This window comes from Xyrauchen texanus, chromosome 1 (assembly GCF_025860055.1).
Source record: "Xyrauchen texanus isolate HMW12.3.18 chromosome 1, RBS_HiC_50CHRs, whole genome shotgun sequence".
Classification (NCBI taxonomy): domain Eukaryota; kingdom Metazoa; phylum Chordata; class Actinopteri; order Cypriniformes; family Catostomidae; genus Xyrauchen; species Xyrauchen texanus.
In genome coordinates, this window is record NC_068276.1 from 37,346,938 (window position 1) to 37,365,456 (window position 18,519).

General features: G+C 37.3%; 1 protein-coding gene across 1 annotated transcript in view; it reads left to right on the forward strand.

Annotated features, from left to right (window-relative positions):
* The window catches only part of LOC127648104 (extended synaptotagmin-2-like), a 54,043-nt gene extending 36,807 nt beyond the window's left edge, over positions 1–17,236 (forward strand). The window contains exons 10-22 of the mRNA XM_052133042.1: positions 44–126; positions 207–255; positions 2,297–2,386; positions 2,514–2,594; positions 8,010–8,084; positions 8,196–8,282; positions 9,822–9,971; positions 10,122–10,486; positions 11,881–11,979; positions 12,316–12,447; positions 15,553–15,658; positions 15,761–15,810; positions 15,898–17,236. Of these exons, the coding sequence (XP_051989002.1) occupies positions 44–126; positions 207–255; positions 2,297–2,386; positions 2,514–2,594; positions 8,010–8,084; positions 8,196–8,282; positions 9,822–9,971; positions 10,122–10,486; positions 11,881–11,979; positions 12,316–12,447; positions 15,553–15,658; positions 15,761–15,810; positions 15,898–15,913 (1,383 nt within the window). The 3' untranslated portion in view covers positions 15,914–17,236. The remainder of the gene's footprint in view (positions 1–43; positions 127–206; positions 256–2,296; positions 2,387–2,513; positions 2,595–8,009; positions 8,085–8,195; positions 8,283–9,821; positions 9,972–10,121; positions 10,487–11,880; positions 11,980–12,315; positions 12,448–15,552; positions 15,659–15,760; positions 15,811–15,897) is intronic.
* Positions 17,237–18,519: the final 1,283 nt, after the last annotated feature.

Genomic DNA, 18,519 nt, shown 5'->3' on the forward strand with positions numbered 1-18,519 from the left:
AAATGTTTGCATGTATGTGTTTGTATTTGTGTTTCATTATCAGGCTCTAGTATATGAACATTCAGGACAAAATCTGGAAATTGAGCTGTTCGATGAAGACCCAGATAAAGATGACTTCTTGGGCAGGTGCCATATTATCATCATTGTATGTAACCTCTCTATTATCAGTAGGACATTTTTTTATGTTTTATACATTTTTGTTCCAGTCTAATGATTGACTTGAGTGAGCTCCATAAGGAACAGAAGGTTGATGAGGTAATACAATCACGCTCACGGTCTCACAAGTTTAATTTACTGTACACCTCACATCCTCAGAAAATGTCACCAAAAGGTTTATTTCAGTATCCTCTCATTAATGGCCCACCATTGGATCAATGCACAATTTCACATATGGATTTGTCCAAATAAAGATGAAAACATACAGTGGGTACGCAAAGTATTCAGACCCCCTTAAATTTTTCACTCTTTGTTATATTGCAGCCATTTGCTAAAATCATTTAAGTTCATTTTTTTCCTCATTATTGTACACACAGCAGCCCATATTGACAGAAAAACACACAATTGTTGACATTTTTGCACATTTATTAAAAAAGAAAAACTGAAATATCACATGGTCCTAAGTATTCAGACCCTTTGCTGTGACACTCATATATTTAACTCAGGTGCTGTCCATTTCTTCTGATCATCCTTGAGATGGTTCTACACCTTCAATTGAGTCCAGCTGTGTTTGATTATACTGATTGGACTTGATTAGGAAAGCCACACACCTGTCTATATAAGACCTTACAGCTCACAGTGCATGTCAGAGCAAATGAGAATCATGAGGTCAAAGGAACTGCCTGAAGAGCTCAGAGACAGAATTGTGGCAAGGCACAGATCTGGCCAAGGTTACAAAAAATTTCTGCTGCCCTTAAGGTTCATAAGAGCACAGTGGCCTCCATAATCCTTAAATGGAAGACGTTTGGGACAACCAGAACCCTTCCTAGAGCTGGCCGTCCGGCCAAACTGAGCTATCGGGGGAGAAGAGCCTTGGTGAGAGAGGTAAAGAAGAACCCAAAGATCACTGTGGCTGAGCTCCAGAGATGCAGTCGGGAGATGGGAGAAAGTTGTAGTAAGTCAACCATCACTGCAGCCATCCACCAGTCGGGGCTTTATGGCAGAGTGGCCCGACGGAAGCCTCTCCTCAGTGCAAGACACATGAAAGCCCGCATGGAGTTTGCTAAAACACCTGAAGGACTCTTTTTGGCCTTAATTCTAAGCGGTACGTGTGGAGAACACCAGGCACTGCTCATCACCTGTCCAATACAGTCTCAACAGTGAAGCATGGTGGTGGCAGCATCATGCTGTGGGGGTGTTTTTCAGCTGCAGGGACAGGACGACTGGTTGCAATCGAGGGAAAGATGAATGTGGCCAAGTACAGGGATATCCTGGACGAAAACCTTCTCCAGAGCGCTCTGGACCTCAGACTGGGCCGAAGGTTCACCTTCCAACAAGACAATGACCCTAAGCACACCGCTAAAATAACGAAGGAGTGGCTTCACAACAACTCCGTGAATGTTCTTGAATGGCCCAGCCAGAGCCCTGACTTAAACCCAATTGAGCATCTCTGGAGAGACCTGAAAATGGCTGTCCACCAACGTTTACCATCCAACCTGACATAACTGGAGAGGATCTGCAAGGAGGAATGGTAGAGGATACCCAAATCCAAATGTGAAAAATTTGTTGCATCTTTCCCAAAAAGCCTCTTGGCTGTATTAGATCAAAAGGGTGCTTCTACTAAATACTGAACAAAGGGTCTGAATACTTAGGACCATGTGATATTTCAGTTTTTCTTTTATAATAAATGTGCAAAAATGTCAACAATTCTGTGTTTTTCTGTCAATATGGGGTGCTGTGTGTACAATAATGAGGAAAAAATATGAACTTAAATGATTTTAGCAAATGGCTGCAATATAACAAAGATTGAAAAATTTAAGGGGTTCTGAATACTTTCCATACCCACTGTACACATTTGAACAGCACCCCATAGTTTGTGCCTACTAAAATACATTAGTGGTGCCCCACCATTAAATTACAGTGTAATTTGTTAGAAGTATATTCATGGAGTTAAAATTTCACAGTATTGCAGTGATTTCATTGTTTTTGTTTTACATACAAATGATAATCATGCTGTTATTTCTTTGGAACTTTAAATCTTCAAAAATTTTAAACATTTCATCTGTGATTTGGAATGATTTGAATGTTGTTTAACATAGCTGCCATTCCAGTACTCCAATCACTCATGGTTTTTCCACAGTGGTTTGACTTGGAAGAAGTCACTACAGGCAAGCTTCATCTGAGATTAGAATGGCTGTCATTGGATGCAAATTCTGAAAAACTAGATCAAGTATGCATTCACATTTACACCCACACAAACTCATGATCTCACAGATAGACTATATGTGGAAAAAAATAAAAGCTAAACTTTTTTATCAGTGGATTCTAATCATCCTTCTCATTTAATCTCTCATCAGGTTCTGAGGAACATAAGGGTTAAAGACAATCTCTCTTCAGCTCTGCTAGTTGTTTACCTGGATTCTGCCTGGAATTTGCCAGTAAGAACAGCAATAATCAGTATTATTAATGTGTGTGTGTGTGTGTGTGTGTGTGTGTGTGTGTGCGCGTCACATGTGCACATCATCTGCCTATATACGTATATAGGCTAATGCGAGCTCATACCTCAAGAAGAAAGAAGTCTTACATTTTTTCATGGGTATCAGATTACATATGTTACAAGGATGTAGAACGTTTTGTTGTGTATATGTTTTGGAGTAGTCTAGATTAATTTAAATACATATGTGAACAAATATATAAACCCCATTTCCAGAAAAATTGGGGCATTTTGTAAAATGAAATAAAAACAAGAATCTGTGATTTGTTAAATCTCTTGAACCTTTATTTAACTGACAAAAGTATAAAAGAAAAGATTTCCATTGTTTTCACTTACCAACTTAATTGTATTTTTTAAATGTAAACTAATGTAGAATTTGATGCCTGCAACACACTCAAAAAAAAAGTTAGGACAGAGGTATGTTTACCACTGTGTTACATCACCTTTTCTTTCAAATACATGTTTTAATCATTAGGGACACAGGATACTAATTGTTGCAGTTTTGCAAGTGGAATTTTTGCCCATTCTTGCTTGATACAAGACTTCAACTGCTCATCAGTCCGTGGTCGTCTTTTACTGATTCTAATGTTGCCTCATACATTTTAAATAGGAGAGAGATCTAGACTGTAGGCAGGTCAGTCAAGCACACGCACTCTATGTCTACAAAGCCATGCTGTTGTAGCACGTGCAGAATGAGTCCTGGCATTGTCTTGCTGAAATAACCATGGCCTTCCTGGGAAAAGATGTCATTTTTAAGGCAGCATATGTCTCCCTTAAATCCCAATATACGCCTCCACGTCTATGGTACCTACAAACATATGCAAGCCACCCATGCCGTGGGCACTGATGCACCCCCATACCATGACAGTTTTTTGCACCTTTCATTGATAAAAGTCTGGATGGTCCCTTTCGTCTTTGGCATGGAGAACGCAACGTCCATTTTCCCCAAAAACAAGATGAAATGTGGACTCGTTTGACCACAGCACACATTTCCACTGGCTTTCGGACCAACAACTGTGTGTGGTGGTGGCGTAGTGGTTAAAGCACAGGGCTGGTAATCAGAAGGTCAGAGGCCACCACCATTGTGTCCTTGAGCAAGGCACTTAATTCCAGGTTGCTCCGGGGGGATTGTCCCTGTAATAAGTGCACTGTAAGTTGCTTTGGATAAAAGTGTCTGCCAAATGCATAAATGTAACTGAGATGAGCTTGGGCCCAGAGAACTCGTGGTGTTTCTGCATAGAATGATGGATGGCATTCACCTTGCATAATAGATATTCAGGTTGCATTTCTTGATGCAATGGCGGACTGTGTTAATTGACAACAGTTTTCTGAAGTACTTCTGAGCCCATGCGGCTATATTTAATGCAGTAGCATGATGGCTTCTCATGCAATGCTGCCTGAGGGCTCGAAGTTGAAGCACATTCAACAGTGGTTTCCGGCGTTGCATTACATGGAGTGAGATTTCTCCGATTCCCTGAATCTTTTTACAATATTAAGTACTTTAGATGGTGAAACACCTAAATTCTTTGCAAACTTGTGTTGAGAGATGTTATTTTTGAACTGTTTGACAACTCTCTCATGAAGTTTGGTACAAAGTGGTGAGCCACAACCCATCTTTGCTTACAAAAACTGAGCATTTGGTGGATGCTGCTTTTATACCCAATCATGATACCCTCACCTACTACCAATTCACCTGCTTATTGTGGAATGTTTCAAAACGGTGTAACTTGAATATTCTATAAACTTTTCACTCTTATTTTGCCCCAGTCCCAACTTTTGTTTTGAGTGTATTAAAGGTATCAAATTCAAAATTTGTTTATATTTAAAAATACAATTTAGTTGGTCAGTGAAAACATTGGAAATCTTTTCTTTGTACTTTTGTCAACTAGATAAATGTTAATAATAAAGGTTAAATAACAAATAACAGATTCTTGTTTTTATTTATTTTACAATATGCCCCAACTTTTCTGGAAATGGGGTTTGTAAAATTTCTCACTCTAAAATGTCTTGCATGCACTGCACTGATGTTTGCAGAGAATACCATGTCATCCAGCATAGCAAGGTACTATGCACTTTGTGGCCATTAAGCAATATTTAATTAGCACGTTGAATTATGCAACCATAGGATTGTGTAACTGAAACTTCTGACACAAATATGCAGTGAATATAAAAAGTCTACACACCACTTTTAACACAACAGTTTTTTTATGTAAAAAATGAAACAAAGATAAATCATATCAGACTTGTTGCAACTTCACTGTACAAATTACAACCTATGCAATGCCACTGAAAACCAAAGTGACACATTCCAGAGAAAAAATAAAAGAAAAAAAACTTAACTAAACTGCATAAGTGTGCTCACCCTTTTATTATTGGGTATGTTGCTGTGTTCAGAATCAACCAATCATTAAGCTCATGTGAAATAGTACACACCTGTCTTCACCAAAAGTGACTCCAAATAAATCCCAGCTGTTCTTGTAGGATTTTTCTGCTATCTTCTTTGTTGCATGCTATTACAAGAGCCATGGTCCACAAAGAGTTTACAAAACATCAACAGGATCTCATTGTTGAAAGGTATTGCTCAGGTGAAGGCTACAGTATTTTTTTCCAAGGCATTAGATATACCATGGAACACAGTTAAGACGGTCGTCAACAAGTGGAGGAAGTATGGCACAACAGTGACATTATCAAGAACAGGACGTCTCTCCAAAATTGATAACAATTCAAAGAGAAAACTGGTCACGAGGCCTACAGCAACATTAAATGAGCTGCAGCTCTTTCTGGCAAGTACTGGTTGCTCCCTACATATTACAACTATCTCCCATATTCTTAAGTTGTCTGGGCTATGGGGCAGGGTGGTAAAACCAAGCCTTTTCTGACGAAAATAAATAAAGAAAAATCAAAGCCTGGCAAAAATGTGTTATGGTCTGATGAGACCAAGATTTAACTTTTTGCCTAAAATTGTAAAGGTATGTTTGGTGCAAAAACAACACGGCACATCAGCAAAAGAACACCATACCCACGGTGAAGCATGGTGGTGGCAGCATCATGCTTTGGGGCTGCTTTACTTCAGCTGGAACTGGGTCTTTAGTGAAGGTGGAGGAAATCACGGATAGCTCCAAGTACCAGTCAATTTTGGCACAGAACATTCTGGTGTCTGCTAGAAAGCTGAAAATGAAGTGATCCAAAGATTCATGTTTTGGAATGGCCCAGCCAGAGCCCAGACCTGAATCCTATAGAAAATCTGTGGGGGGATCTGAAGAGGGCAGTACACAGGAGATGCCATCACAATTTGACAGATCTGGAACATTTTTGCAAAGATGAGTGGGAAAACATTCCTAAGTCAAGATGTGCTAAGCTAATAGACTCTTATCCAAACAGACTGAGTGCCGTAATATAATCAAAGGGTGCTTCAACTAAGTATTAATTCAGGGATTTGCACACTTATGCAATTAGGTTATTCTAAGTTTTTCTTTTTTTTTCATTGAAATGTGTTACTTTGGTTTTCAATGGCATTGCATAGGTTGTAATATTTATATTTCAAGGAGCAAAAAGTCTGATATGATTTAGCTTTGTTTCATTTTTTACATCACAAAAACCTGCTGTTTTAGCAGGAGTGTGTAGACTTTTTATATCCATTGTAGTCCCCATTTCTTTATTTAAACTGCCCGCTCTATTATTGTGCCTTGCTCCTGAAGACAGCTTTGGCTGTGGAAACCTGAAGGAGAGGAGGGCCGCTGGTATAGTCTTTTGTGAGAACCCGACTCTCTCTATAGCAATTTATTTGTGAGTTTGCCAGTAATCTGCATCTTGGTTCTCCAGACCTAGATTTTACTAGGTACCTAACAGTGTGAGCGGGCATTTCTTCTAGTGAGGTTTTCTTAGCTTAACAAGTGAACAACAACAAATATGTTGAACTGGTGCATGTGAATTGCCACTGTTGCCTGTTAGGCATGTGTAACATGAATACAGTGTGTTTCAAGAAAATTTGGTGTGGAGATTACATTTTAAGGAAAACTGTCTCCAAACAATCTAAGATGACAAAATATTGTGTGTTTTATGAGACCATCATATACAAACATTTGACACTTTTTGTTCGTTAATTTGTTTTTATTAAATATTTATAGCATTTTTACTCTGGTGATTCTGAGGTCAAAGGTTTTGTTTAAATAAAAGCTTAGTCATTCTTTGACATTTGATTAAAAATGTCCTGGTTAGAACTAGAGAGCAGTCTCAAATAAGGGTACAAACATTTCACCTGCCTATTTTAAGGTCTTTATAGCCCAGCATCGTGTTATACTGTGAAACAAAATGAACAACCTATTTGACAGTTGAATCATTTTAATATTGTGGCTATTCTCTGAATATTATTTTTATAGTCACTTATGCCACAACTCACTTTTCACTGAAATTATTGGATTACATATAGTCATTTTTAATTAAGGGGATAGATCACCAAACATAATTATCATAATTTGCCCTCTTGTTATTCCAAACCTTTATGTTGCCTTCTGTGGAATACAAAAGGAAATGTTAGGTGAATGTTAGCCTCAGCCAACATTGGCTTTAATTGAATCTTTTATCCAAACAATGAAAGTGAATAATGACTTGTGCTATCATTCTGCCTAAAATATCCTTTTGTGTGCCACTAAAGAAAGTCATACAGGTTTGGAACAAGATGGGGGCGAGTAAATAATGACAAAATAAAACCGAACCTATAAGATTGGTCTGATCTATCATTCTTGCATGTCCTCTTACATTAACTGTCCTGTTCTCAATTTTTCTCAAACATTCCTTTGGAAAGACCAATCCTCTTGACTTTAACCCTGATGGCCACAAACCCTATTATAAAAGCTTGAAGGTAAAGTGAGAATGCATGCAGTTCATCACAGACACTGCATTTAATATCTGGACCTTAAGCATGATTTCATGCCTTTATGATTAGGTTTTTTTTATCTGGTCTTATTTCATAAATGCACGATTATGTTACATGTTCTTTCCTATTCCTATCTTTCCTCATGCACTGTTGCATAAATTTGAAGTCATTTAATTTAGCAAAAAATAGCCATCATACCCCTACTTTTTTTACTTGCATTATTCAAGGAATAACACATTTGTATTTGTTGAATTTAGAAATAAAAAAGGAGATTTGTCTGTTTAGAATTGGTGTGATTTAAATAGATGTTTAAAAAACTTTCATATTACACACATAATAAAAGGCTATTATAGAATCAAAATAAATAACCCGGTACAAGCAAGATATGTTTAAATGCTACCAGATAGCTGAAGTGGATTTGTTGACTATTAATAGGTTATGTCATATCATATTGTGAAATTGAAAAATATGTTTTTTTTACAGTCTGGCAAGAAAGTGAGCACAGATCCAAACCCTTTTGTCAAACTGACTGTAGGGCAAAAGACTTACACAAGCAAGGTAACATTATTTGTGAGCTTTATCCTGACTAGAAATGCAAGGAATTCAAATGATCATATCAGAGTACTGTATATTTAGCCCTGGAATGTGTTTTTGCTCTTTTGCTTTCAGGTGAGGTATAAAACAAGTGAGCCGCTCTGGGAGGAGACATTTTCCTTCCTTATCAACAACCCCCGCACTCAGGAACTGGAAGTTGAGGTATTCTAGAAGGAACAAGCCTAAAATTGAATAGAATAATGAGTAATTAATAATTACTAAGATAAAGTAATGTTAATTACATCTGTTAATCATATCTTATTTATTTACTCCGCAATGGAAAATTAAGTGTAACGCTTATTGCTATATCGATCAGTATAATGTCGAGTTTTGTACTGTTTTCAGTACTTATTAACATAAAAACAAGTATCTTATTCACTGACCACCTGCAATCCAGCATAACAAGGCACTGTCTGCACCGGTATATCGCTGTGCCAGGCTTATTTAAAATAGGTCATTTGTTATTCTTTTCCGTGCAAATGCAGCTGTTTTCTATGGAAATTAGGCCTTGCGCTTCACTTATTCATGCGTTCCACTTAAAATTTGTATGCCCTTCCCTTTCTAACTTACCTCCATCTCACGGACTCGGATGTACGTCACTGCTTACGTTGCACAAGTGTCCAATACTGCCGGAAGACAAGCAATGGGTTTAACTGGAACACCCTAAAACCCTTGATAACTTGGAGCATGTTGAAGGCTGATGTCAATTTGTGGAATTAAGTGATTTTTGCACCTGAGAAAACAAAATTTTTGGAGATTGATGCAACCACATATTCAGGTAGTTTAGTTATAATTTCAGAGGCTTATGTATAAATCTCATATGTTTATTTTTATTAGAATTAATTGTTAGAAAGAATTAATCAAGCTTCACAAAAAACGAAAATGATACCTGAACAACGAATACACAGGCTATAACTGCGTGATAAACAGTTTAAGGTAGCTACAAGTATTATGCTGTTAAATCTCAATATAACTTTTCTAAACTGCTTAATTGACCTAACTTTACTTCCATCATACATTAGAGTTGTGTGGGTGTGCAATCTGGGGTCAAATCACAAATAAGTTGTGTTGTGGGATATGGAGCTGCCTGAAGCGTACATCAGAGTAGACTCACTCCCTCTGACAAAATCGAGGGGTTGAGGGTCTGAGAGTAGAGACTTCCCTCACTCACGGAACGGACTTCCAAAATGGCACCAGGGATTCTCCCAAGAGAAAGGGCTTGAGGATTTAGTGAGTGGATGATAAAAGTGACGTGAAATGCAGCCCATGGCAACGGGAATTCATCAATGATGGAGAAGAGCAATATAAATGGCCATATATACATATGCGCAATGTAGTTGAGCATCATTTTCAGAATTTCAAATACCCTATTTAGGTGTTGGTTCACATTTCCGGATTGATCCAGTATCGTGCCAGTAAAGTGTGCCAGATCACGGTAATCTTCTGCATCCTCCACTACCTAGAACAAAGCACTGTCCTGCAAGAATTACGGACTGCAAATTGCGTTCCTCAGTGAATTTTGGGAGAAATTTGGGAGTTGCGTCGTTAACTGATTCCCATAATTCCTTAAGTTAATTGGGTGCTAAAACAACAAATGCAGCACATGCAAATAATTGTTGATATCACAGGGTGCAATTCATTCTTTGAGTTTTGTGTTTGTGAGAAGTAAATTGATGCACAGATGTTGTTTGTGTGTCTCAGGTGAGGAATGGTAAGCACAAGTGCTCTTTGGGTAGTGTACGAGTGGCACTTAGTTCTCTCCTGACGGAGGTGGACATGACGCTGAATCAGCAGTTCCCCCTGCAGAACTCCGGCCCCAGCAGCACCCTCAAACTCAAGATTGCCCTCAGGGTTGGTGTATCAGTGTCTCTTTGTATGTGTGTGATTCAAAGGAATTGTGTGCAAAATCGCATTTTTTGCGATGACTAAAGGGTTGATATACAGGATGAGTATGAGTAAAATCTTTGCCTTTAAAAATACTGAATGTTTTTGTGTAAACAGGTCCTCTGTTTGGAGAAGGAGGTCTCGACCAGCCAGCCATCATCTGTCCGAGTCCGACACACTAGTCAGAATAACACTTTTGTCTCCTTGCAACCTCAAACTGCCACTGGCACCAACAACTCCACAGTCATCCATCCGTCACACAGCCCATCACCTATCACTCCACCGGCCACCCCGCAAGGGAAAAGAGTTTCGGATGGCCCCCCGGTGCGGTTAGGAGAGGCAGGCCGCAGTATTTCCTGTCTGGGGATCAGTAACTCGCACAAGCATCAGTTTCACAGAGATTCTATGCACAGCCTGGCCTCTGACATTTCACTGCCTTGTGCCACACTTGAACTCCAACAAAGTTTACAGCAGCTACCAAAGTGAGTCTGTTCATGTGTGGTGTAGCACACTAGCTGGGTTTCCATTCAACAATTTTTATGCACATTTTTGAATTGCGCATAAGAAATCAAAATTTGCATAAAGCTAGGTGGAGGTGGGTTTTCTATAATTTTGCATTCGTTCAACTGCGCATAAAGGTGATGGAAACCATTTATTTGCAAAACAATGATGTGTTTTGACCATTCATGCACATGTTATTAGTGTACGACAGCTTGATATGACTGGCCCAGCGAAAGGACAGAGCTTGGAAGTTGGCACACAATTCTATGAACAAAGCCCTTGACATTAGGAAGTGTCTAACCCCAAGTTGGTCTTTAAAATGGGTCCTTGCAATCCACCAGAACAGAGGTGTTTACTCACTCAGTTTATAGAGGATTTACATAATCATAGGCCTGTGTTGAGTGTGTGTGTGTGTTTTGGTTTTTAAGTGTGGGGCTTGTCAGTGTTATTATAGTTTTGGACTTTTTATTTAGTTTTTATTTCTATTTTATATTCAATTTGTCATAATTTTTAGTTTTCACAGTTTGTCTGTTAGTTTTCGTTTTCTCAAGTGTTTTTTAGTTTCAGTTTTATTAGTTTTTATTTTAGTATTTTTTTTTTTTTTATGGCTGCCAAAGCTGAGCGTTCATGGTGTAATTTAAAAAGTTTATCATTACATTTCTCTGGGCTGTCTTGTGCAACCTATATCTAGTGGTATTTTCATGTTTAATGTGGATTGTAAATGCTGCAAATTTTATAATATAGGGCGAATATGGACAAAGTGACAAAAGACATGTAAGCTTGATCCACCTTGTATCATATGTATTTCATTAAATGATTATAAATAATTACTAAATTAATCTTTGGGGAGTAAACTAATAAAGGGGTAGTTCACCAAAAGAAATTCTCAAATAATTTACATAACCTCATGTCATCCCAGATGCATAAGACATTCTCTTTTACTTTACTAGGCCCTTAAACACATCTGGGAGTTGGTCAAAAGAGGTTCTTCAAAAGTTGTACCTTCCAGTATTGAATGTTTCTTAAATTTGCTATTGACCAAGGTAGAAGACATCCTAAGCTTTCTTCAAAGGTATAATATTAGGTTATGTATCATTTGGATTATAATTCAAAGTGTCAAGAAAATAAAAATGTCCAAAATTGTCCCACTTTGCCCATATTCACCATGTTATGTCAAAAACTATAAAATTAATTCAGTATAATTTTTATTTTAGTTAGTTTAGGAGTTATGAAAAAGCATTTTAATTTAGTTTCAGTTTTGTCCAATAATTTCAGTGTTTATTTTTAATTTGGTTAACGAAAATAGTTTTAGTTTTCGTTAACTAAAATAACACTGGTACTTGTTACCTCTTAACACATCGTTTCTCTGTTATAGTGGCTCTGGACTGAGCCAATATCCACTTGGTGAAGTCCAGCTCACTATTCGACACAGCTCACAAAGGAACAAGCTCATTGTAGTGGTTCATGCCTGTCGGTGAGAACATACACATACTTAACAAAACTTCATTTTTTCTGTATTTTGTGTCATAATATTTGTATTTACATTGTTAAGTCTGTAATTTGCTGGTTTTGGTTGTTCACTTGTAACTGATCGCATACTGTAAGTGAATTTTTGAAAGATGATCAGCGATTTACTCTATCGGGTGTAAGACAGATAGTGTTAAAATTGCAGTCTTGCGTGTGTGCGTGTGTGTGTGTTTTTGTTAATAACAAAAATTGTGAGAATTGTGTTTTAATATGCATAAATGTGTGACTAAACAGAACAGATTTATAGTAAATATTCCTCTTACATTTTTGTTTATTATCACAGAAACCTCATTCCACTGTCCAAAGATGGCTCAGACCCCTATATCCGGCTGTACCTGTTGCCAGACATGAGCCGGAGTGGCCGCAGAAAAACCAGCACTCTCAAGAAGATGCTCAACCCTATCTATGACCAATCGTAAGAAAATGACAAAAACACAATTAGATAAAAGACAGTGGGTGCAAACAAACACAAGTAAGACCTTGTGTCTAAGTAAACCATGTGTCTAATCAATGAGAGAATCTTCATACTAACCGATTCAGTAGACCTTTATCACATTTCTTTTGTCAACACATCCGGCTCCAATTTGTAGCATTGTCAAATTTCCACCTGCATTAATTTAAGCTGAATTTGATGTCAACGTTTTAAGCTGTTTCTTTAACTTGACATGGTAGGTTACTATGTGTGTCATCTTCCATATTAATGTACACTATTATTTGCGGTTTTAAATAGCAAGGTGATTATAAGGGCAGTTTGAAAGGAAAAATTAGGAGCTGTGCTAGGTTCAGGTGATGCTCAAAGGATTAAATATGTTGAAGTGTCCGATGAGACTGTCTAATTTTACTGTTACCGGTAGAGTTTACCATACTGCATTGGCTGCAATCTGCTGCAAATCTCTTGTATTTCAAACCTAATGTACATACACATGCATTTGTATTTCCATCTTTTTTTCTTTACTTTTTTATACATTATTTGCATTGCGTTCAAATCGGATGAAAACCCACAAGATCCAAAGTCATGTCTGCAATTTTCCTTATTGTATATGTTTAATTGCCACTGAATGCTTCATTAATCATTGCACTCAAACTAAGAGTGTGTAACTCCTCATTTAAGACATTTAACCCAGTTAGTCACTGCACTGGAAAGATTCCTTTTATTTAAAGGGATAGTTAACACAAAAATGAAAATTCTGTCATGATTTACTCACCCTCATGTCATCCCAGATGTGTATGACTTTCTTTCTTCTGTAGAACACAAATTAAGATGTTTAGAAGAATATCTCAGCTCTGTAGGTGCATGCCATGGAAGTGGATTGTGATCAGCAATTTAAAGCTTCAAAATTGGCAGCTTTTGCAACAAATCAACAACTCCAGGCTATACGTATTCCTGACCAAAGCTCAATTTTCACTCTAGAGACCAATGCTCTACTGTTGGTACTGCAGTTCATTGAGACTGCACATGATTTTTTTTTATTATTTCTAATTCAAAATCATGTCTTGAAGCACTAGAATCTATTAAAACTGATCATCCAGCAATTGTGATGATTTTAATTAAATTGTCATCCCTTGAATCTAAACATTTTTACATCTTCTGCTGGATACCTAGCCACTGTGGAATCTCTGGAAATGAGCAAGCAGATAATGCTGCCAAAGAAGCATTCTCTACAGAACTCAAAGGTCTCAAAACCTTCCACAGATCTGAAACCAATCATACATTTCTATGTCAAAAGCATAGATCCCATCAGAATGGGGATCAGTGCTTGACAAACAAATGACATGAAATCAATCCTGCTTTTAATAACCACTGGGACCAAGTCGCTTATACACAATGTCAGACAGGTCACTCAAGTTTTCTGGTCAGAGCCCACTGTCTGTCTGTGGCAGGGAGGAGGGCGGGGCCGGGTCGTGATCGTACACACCCGGTCCCGTATTAGGCAAATCAAGCCTCCCGAGAGGGATAAAGGTCGACTGCAGAGGATCGTGCGGGAGAGAGAGATGGTTTACGGTGGGAGAGAAAGATCCGTCATGTGTGTGTGTTTGTCTTTTGTTTAAGTTTTATATTAAACTATTATTTATATTGATAAGCTGGTTCTCACCTCCTCCTTTCCATTGATCTCTTTACACTGTCAAACATATTTTATTGAATGGTTATATTTCTACTCCTGTGAGAAAATGGTTTTATTCTGTTGATGCCCTTGAAAAGGTTTTTAACTAAATTAATCAAAATTTAGTTTGAATTATTTGTATTAAGTATTAAACATCTTATTTAGTTTTATTATTATTTTAACCTTGTTTTCGACATGAAAATTGCAGAAGCTTGTATGGTGTTAAGAAACAAACTAACATTTAAAGCTTAAAAAAGCCCAGACATTCTTAGTAAAAGTAATCCATATGACCCTAGTGGTTAAATCAGTGTCTTCTAAAGTGATATGATCGCTTTGGGTGATAAACACCCAATATTTAAGTTATTTTCACTATAATTGTTTACTTCCGGTCGCTTGCCAGGGTGCGTCTGTGATGGGACCCAGTTCACGGTGCCTCTTGTGTTGCATGCATTGCGTTTTAAGTGCGCTGGCATTTTCAAATAAAACAAAACCAATTAAGCTTGTGAACTGCATCCTGTTGTAAACAAATCGAGCTGCACTTCTGGTTGCATTGTGCAGTTCTCGTGTGAACATGCCAGTGCGCTTGCGTCACTTGAGAGGCAACGTGCACTGGATCCCTGTCGCTCTCCAATTGTCCATATCATGAGGGAAGTAAACTATTATATTGGAAAGGACTTAAATATTGATCTGTTTCTCACCCAAAGCGATCACATCAAATAAATTTTACAACAAATGTCTGTGCATTTTGGAACATTAAAGTACTCATCACAATCCACTTGCATTGTTTGGACCAACAGAGCTGAGATATTATTCTAAAAATCTTTGTGTTCTGCAGAAGAAAGTCATATTCATCTGGGATGGCATGAAGGTGAGCAAACGATGAGAGAATCTTCATTTTTGGGTGAACTATCCCTTTAAATATTTATAATTGGTCTTAAAACACACATGGATATTATAATGAATAGTAAGGACATAGAAGCCATGCAAACATTGTCATTGTCTAATTTTAACTCATAATGCTCTTTCTCTTTCATTTGCTCTACATACTCTTGTTTGTATTTTATTTTGTATGTTCCTCTTTAATTTAAAGTAATCAGACTCTGTGCTGCCTACACACATACAGTGACCCCAAACATTATGTTTCTGAATGTGAGTTCTAACCCTCTTGGGATCGTTCAATGTCATTATCCATTGCCAAAAAAAGGAAAATATATGAGGTTGTTGATGCTATGACTTGATTAATTTATGATGCAACTGCCAAAGTTTCTGTGAAAAGTTATTTTTATATAGTCGCCTTACTTACAGTTTAATGATGCCAAACCTTTTTGCATATTAAATGCAGATGCATGAAACATACTAAACAAAATCACTGCTACATAGGAACATGAAAGTCACAGACTCTTGTGTTGGTTTTCTAGCTTTGAGTTTAGTGTGTCTATAGTGGAGCTGCACAGGAGGACTCTGGACATTGCAGTAAAGAACGGAGGAGGACTGCTGTCCAAACACAAAGTGCTGCTGGGCAAGGTAACACAAACACACACTATTTTCCTATTTCACATTCTTTTCTGTTTCTCATTCTGTTCATCAATGGACTTCTATGGAATCTCACAAATGTCTTTGTCACAGGCCCTTGTGGATTTGGCAAGTGAAGACATTTGTAAAGGATGGACTCGATGGTATTATTCTCATTCCTTTACACCAATTTATGCAGTCACTCTTGTATTTAGTTAGACTTTATAAACAATGGAATCTTTCTTTTTCAGGTATAATCTGACTTAGGATGGATCAAAGAAAATTATTCAGATGTAGCGATCCATACAAGACAGCAGGATAGAGCATGAGAATGGAACTGTGATTAACTGGGGCACTGGCATGTCAGAGCTTGCACATATATATTGGATAATCTATAGCACAGAGGAAGCATTGGTTTGCAGGAGAGCAGTGTTTGGCTAACTAAACCAGGCTACCTCTACTGGGATTTACATTGGCCTACAAAGTGTCTCTCTCTCATTCACAGCAAAGCCTAAAATTGTCACCTAAGTGGCGCTGATTATTCTCATTTACTCATAGGAATAAATCAAGAGAATTATTATTTTATCCGTTTATTCACTTTCTCTTATTTGTGTTTGCTGCACTTTGAACATATTGTTCACTTTTCTCTCTTACTGGATCAATGGCTCTTGTTCCAGTAAGATTATAAATGATTTGGGTTCCTTTCTGTGAACATGAATAAATGAATACATAATATTATTTTGATAATATTTTTAGTTTTAGAATGTTTGGTTTTTGTACTACCGAAGATGTTGTAAAATTGGGAAAAAGATGTATTTTTCATTCTGTTGTCGGAAAGTCAAGAGATGTAATAGACATGAAGCATATAATAACACATGGCCAAAAAGGTGGTATAGGGTCACATGTGGGTTGCAAATGAAATAGACATGTATGTATGTGTGTATATATATATATATATATATATATATATATATATATATATATATGAAAAACAATTCTCTGGTTTATTTTATGTTACTGTGATTTTAACTTTTAAATTGATGTGCTTTGGTTATCTACCACTTGCAGTTTAATTCTAAGTTAAGTTTAGCTTAGCTACTTTATTTTAAAAGTATTTCACTGTTTCCTGTGGCACAGAAATAAAAGAAGTCTGTATAGAAACAGTTTAATATCTATTTTGTTTGCAAGAGTTACATTAGATTGTAATTATAGGGTAAGCAAAATAGTGTATGTACTACATTAACTATATTATTTGCTTGTTTGCAAAGTGTATTGGTCATAGATTGACTAAATACTGTAAAGTTGTTGTTGATTTGATTTCCAGCCTTATTCTTATCTATGCATTATGCATGATAATTCTGAAATATTTCAGCTAGAATGGGTGAACCCCAATTCTATTATGAGATACCATGGATGTAATCTTTCTTTTTAAGCTTTAAAATAAGACGCATTCGTTTGATGCTTTGCGTATGTCCCTCTTTAACAATTTGGAAGAATTTGACTCTTTCTTATTTAAAAACTGAATGACTTTTATTATTATTACAATAATGTTATTGTTGTTTCTTCATGAAGCAACCTAATAAAACGAATGCCCAGATGTTACCCTTTGTTCACATTTTATTGCTGAAGATCACTAATACTTAATTACTGAATGTAAAAAAATTTTTTTGGAAGCTCCAAAAAGCATATAAAGGCAACATAAATGTAGGCCATATGACTCCAGTTGTTAAATCCATATCTTCAGAAGCGATATATATAACAGGTGTGGGTGAGAAAGATCAATATATAAATCCTTTTTTACAGTAAATCTTCACCATTGACTAGATTAAGCCAGAAGATGGCGATCTGCATGAAGAATATATACAGGTGAAACTCGAAAAATTAGAATATCGTGCAAAAGTTCATTAATTTCAGTAATTCAACTTAAAAGGTGAAACTAATATATTATATAGACTCATTACAAGCAAAGTAAGATATTTCAAGCCTTTATTTGATATAATTTTTATGATTATGGCTTACAGCTTATGAAAACCCCAAATTCAGAATCTCAGAAAATTAGAATATTACATGAAATAAATAAAAAAAAAGGATTTTAAATACAGAAATGTCGGCCCTCTGAAAAGTATAATCATGCATATGTACTCAGTATTTGGTTTGGGCCCCTTTTGCATTAATTACTGCCTCAATGCGGCGTGGCATGGATGCTATCAGCCTGTGGCATTGCTGAGGTGTTATGGAAGACCAAGATGCTTCAATAGCGGCCTTCAGCTCTTCTGCATTGTTTGGTATCATGTCTCTCATCTATCTCTTGGCAATGCCCCATAGATTCTCTATGGGGTTCAGGTCAGGCGAGTTTGCTGGCCAATCAAGCACAGTAATACCATGGTCATTGAACCAGGTTTTGGTACTTTTGGCAGTGTGGGCAGGTGCCAAGTCCTGCTGGAAAATGAAGTCAGCATCTCCATAAAGCTTGTCTGCTGAAGGAAGCATGAAGTGCTCTAAAATGTCCCGGTAGATGGCTGCGTTGACTCTGGACTTAATAAAGCACAGTGGACCAACACCAGCCGATGACATGGCTCCCCAAACCAACACAGACTGTGGAAACTTCACACTGGACTTCAAGCATCTTGGATTGTGTGCCTCTCCATTCTTCCTCCAGACTCTGGGACCTTGGTTTCCAAATGAGATGCAAAATTTGCTCTCATCAGAAAAGAGGACTTTGGACCACTGAGCAACAGACCAGTTCTTTTTCTTTAGCCCAGGTAAGACGTTTGACATTTGAAGCCCATGTCCAGGACCCGTCTGTGTGTGGTGGCTCTTGATGCAGTAACTCCAGCCTCAGTCCACTCCTTGTGAAGCTCCCCACACATTTG